At 47.1% G+C, this 3,016-nt stretch overlaps 1 protein-coding gene across 1 annotated transcript; it reads right to left on the reverse strand.

Moving 5' to 3' along the window:
* Positions 1-2,148: 2,148 nt before the first annotated feature.
* On the reverse strand, positions 2,149-2,709 carry IFNB1 (interferon beta 1). The gene is given in 1 exon segment (NM_001009297.1): positions 2,149-2,709. A coding segment is annotated over 1 exon segment (561 nt).
* Positions 2,710-3,016: the final 307 nt, after the last annotated feature.

Here is a 3,016-nt window from a genome sequence, read left to right on the forward strand (position 1 = left end):
TTTTTCAACGTTTTTTTTTTTATTTTTTTGGGGGGGCAGAGAGAGACAGAGCATGAACGGGGGAGGGGCAGAGAGAGAGGGAGACACAGAATGGGAAACAGGCTCCAGGCTCTGAGCCATCAGCCCAGAGCCCGACACGGGGCTCGAACTCACGGACCGCGAGATCGTGACCTGGCTGAAGTCGGACGCTTAACCGACTGCGCCACCCAGGCGCCCCCCCTTTGTACTTTTTAAAACCTCCATGCATTAGCTGTGTGACCTTGGGGCACTTAACTAAACCTGAGAATTTGTTTCTGGACCTGTAAAACTGTAACAATGTAATTGTGCCCACCCGAGGGGTGCTTGTGAGGAGACTAAATCCGATTATATACATAAGGGGGTGCATCGCCTAGACGGAGTTGGGAATGACAGGAACAGAGGCATCTAAAGTCCCCAAGGGGGTTCGGCACAAAGACAGAAAGTCAGCTAACTGGCACGTGCTGGCTAGGTGCCCAAAGAGCTCGTAGGAAAACTTTATTTTCTCGGTGTAAGCCCTGAGAAAAGTTAGTGAGCTCTCTGCCCCCTCCCCCCTGAATTTCCCTTTCCCCCATGCTTCTGGGTTTTTCTCCTGACAGAAATGACTCAATCTGCCGCACCTGACTTGGCTTTGGCTTCAAGGAATGTGTGGCTTCAGAGATACAGAGCATCAGGAAAAGCAGATAGGGGAGTCCTGGAATTCTGTATGAACAGCAGGGGGAGGGGAGATGAGGAGCCAACTTGCTTTTCTGACAAAATGGGGAGAAAACCTAGCCAGATAGCAGAGGTATAAAGCAGAGTTCTTTCTCCCTATGGTGTTTGAGCCCTGGAAGCAGACAGAGACCCCAGCTCCACTAAGACACCGTACATCTTTTTTTTTTTTGAGTTTATTTTTGAGAGACAGAGAGAGAGAGAGAGAGAGAGAGCGAGAGTGCACAAGCAGGGGAGGGGCAGAGAGAGAGAGGGAGACACAGAATCCAAAGCAGGCTCCAGGCTCCAAGCTGTCAGCACAGAGCTCGACGTGGGGCTCAAACTCACAAACCGTGAGATCGTAACCTGAGCCGAAGTCAGACACTCAATTGACAGAGCCACCGAGGCACCCCTAGACACCCGTACATCTTAGTTGTCCAGGAGGAGTACAATAAAAGGACTGCTACTTTAACAGTGTCACAGAAATGGCTGCGACTTCCCATCCTTAGCTTAGAGGGGCACATAAATACTTTAAAATCCTGCGGGGCTGGGGAGGGGGGCAAGCAGAGCATGCTGCAAATAACAGGAATGAGTTTAGGGCAAACACGAGAGCTGAAATATCCCTCTAGCTACCCTGATAGCCAGTCAAATTCTAACTTCAGGGTCAGAGAGCCTGGAGGCACAGATTAGAAGCAGGGGAGAAGCAGGAGAGCCCCCTGTTCTAACTTTGTTTTTTTACATTTATTTATTTTTGAGAGGCAGAGAGAGACAGAGAGAGACAGAGCACAAGTGGGGGAGGGGCAGAGAGAGAGGAGACACAGAATCTGAAGCAGGCTCCAGGCTCTGAGCTAGCAGCACAGAGCCCGATGCGGGGCTCAAACTCACAAACTGTGAGATCATGACCTGAGCCGAAGTCAGTTGTTTAACCGACTGAGCCACCCGGGTGCCCCGAGCCCCCTGTTCTAATTCCAGAGCCACTTACCTGCCTCTTCCATTTTAATCCTGAAGAAGCTGAGGCCACATTTATTCTCCTGAAAGGTCCACTCCACCCCCCCTGCATCTATACTCTTACATGTTCCACATGGCTTCCTTGGATTTCACATTCCTCGAAGGCAGAGGCCAGAACCTATGCTGTTTGGTGGGCGCATTTTACAAAGAACCTCTAACAGGTGCTCTGTAATTTCGAATACGGTGGTAATGAAATCAAGTTGAAATGAAAACTGCTCCTTTGACTTTTGTTCATAAAAAAATTTATTTTCCGGGGAAAATTTTAAATAAATAGAAAAATAACTTAATGCATATATTAATAAAACAATTTAAAGTCTTTGTTCTTTCACATGGAGTACATTAGCTGCCAGTCACTTACAGAGTCTCTGTGAGTTGAAGAATCCCTGAATCCATTGCCAGCATCGTCCGTTCCCAGAGGTACAGGCTGGGAGAGCTTCAGTTTTGGAGATAATCTGTAAGTCTCTCAAGGAAGAAAAAGTTTCTGAGGATTTCTGCGTGGACTACTGTCCAGGCACAGACGCTGTACTCCTTGGCCTTCAGGTACCGCACGATCCTTAAGTAGTATTTCTTCAGGTTCAGAAGGGTCGTATTGTCCCAGGTGAAGTTTTCCTCCTCCATGATTTCCTCCAGGATCGTTTCCAGGTGTTCCTTCTGCCAGTGGAGTGTCGCAAGGAGGTTCTCGACAGTGGTCTCATTCCATCCCGTGCTAGAGGTGCTTCTACTGAAAATATTAAAGATCTTCTGGAACATCTCGTTGATGACCAATATGGCTTCCTCCTTCTGGAACCGCTGTGATTTTTTAATCTCCTCAGGGACCTCGAAGTTCATCCTGTCCTTGAGGCAATATTTAGAGGTTCTGTTCAAGTTCACCAGGAGCTCCTGACACTCCAAACTGCTGCTTCTTAGTTGGAATCCAAGCAACTTGTAGCTCACGGAATGCGCGGTGGTGAAGAAACACACCAAGAGAGCGATTTGGAGGATGCACCTGCCGGTCATGATGAAAATAGGAAGTCTTGCCTGCTACTGTCTAGGTGCTGAAGCAAAGACTTCGAGAGTTTGCAGTGTGAATGCCCTTCTTCCATGAGTATGGCCTATTTATACAGGATGGTCCCCTTTCTATTTCATAGGAATTTCCCACTTTCAGTTCTCCCTTTCAGTTTTCCTATGTCATTTAAGTTAATAGCAGTCTCTAAAACTCTTTTTCTTTAAACTCCATAGATTAGGAATAAGATATACAAACCGTGAGGATTTCTAATGTTTTGTATAATTTCAATGAATTCTCAGTTACTAAGGGAAAAAAATA

The sequence above is a fragment of the Felis catus genome, chromosome D4, assembly GCF_018350175.1.
Source record: "Felis catus isolate Fca126 chromosome D4, F.catus_Fca126_mat1.0, whole genome shotgun sequence".
Lineage (NCBI taxonomy): Eukaryota > Metazoa > Chordata > Mammalia > Carnivora > Felidae > Felis > Felis catus.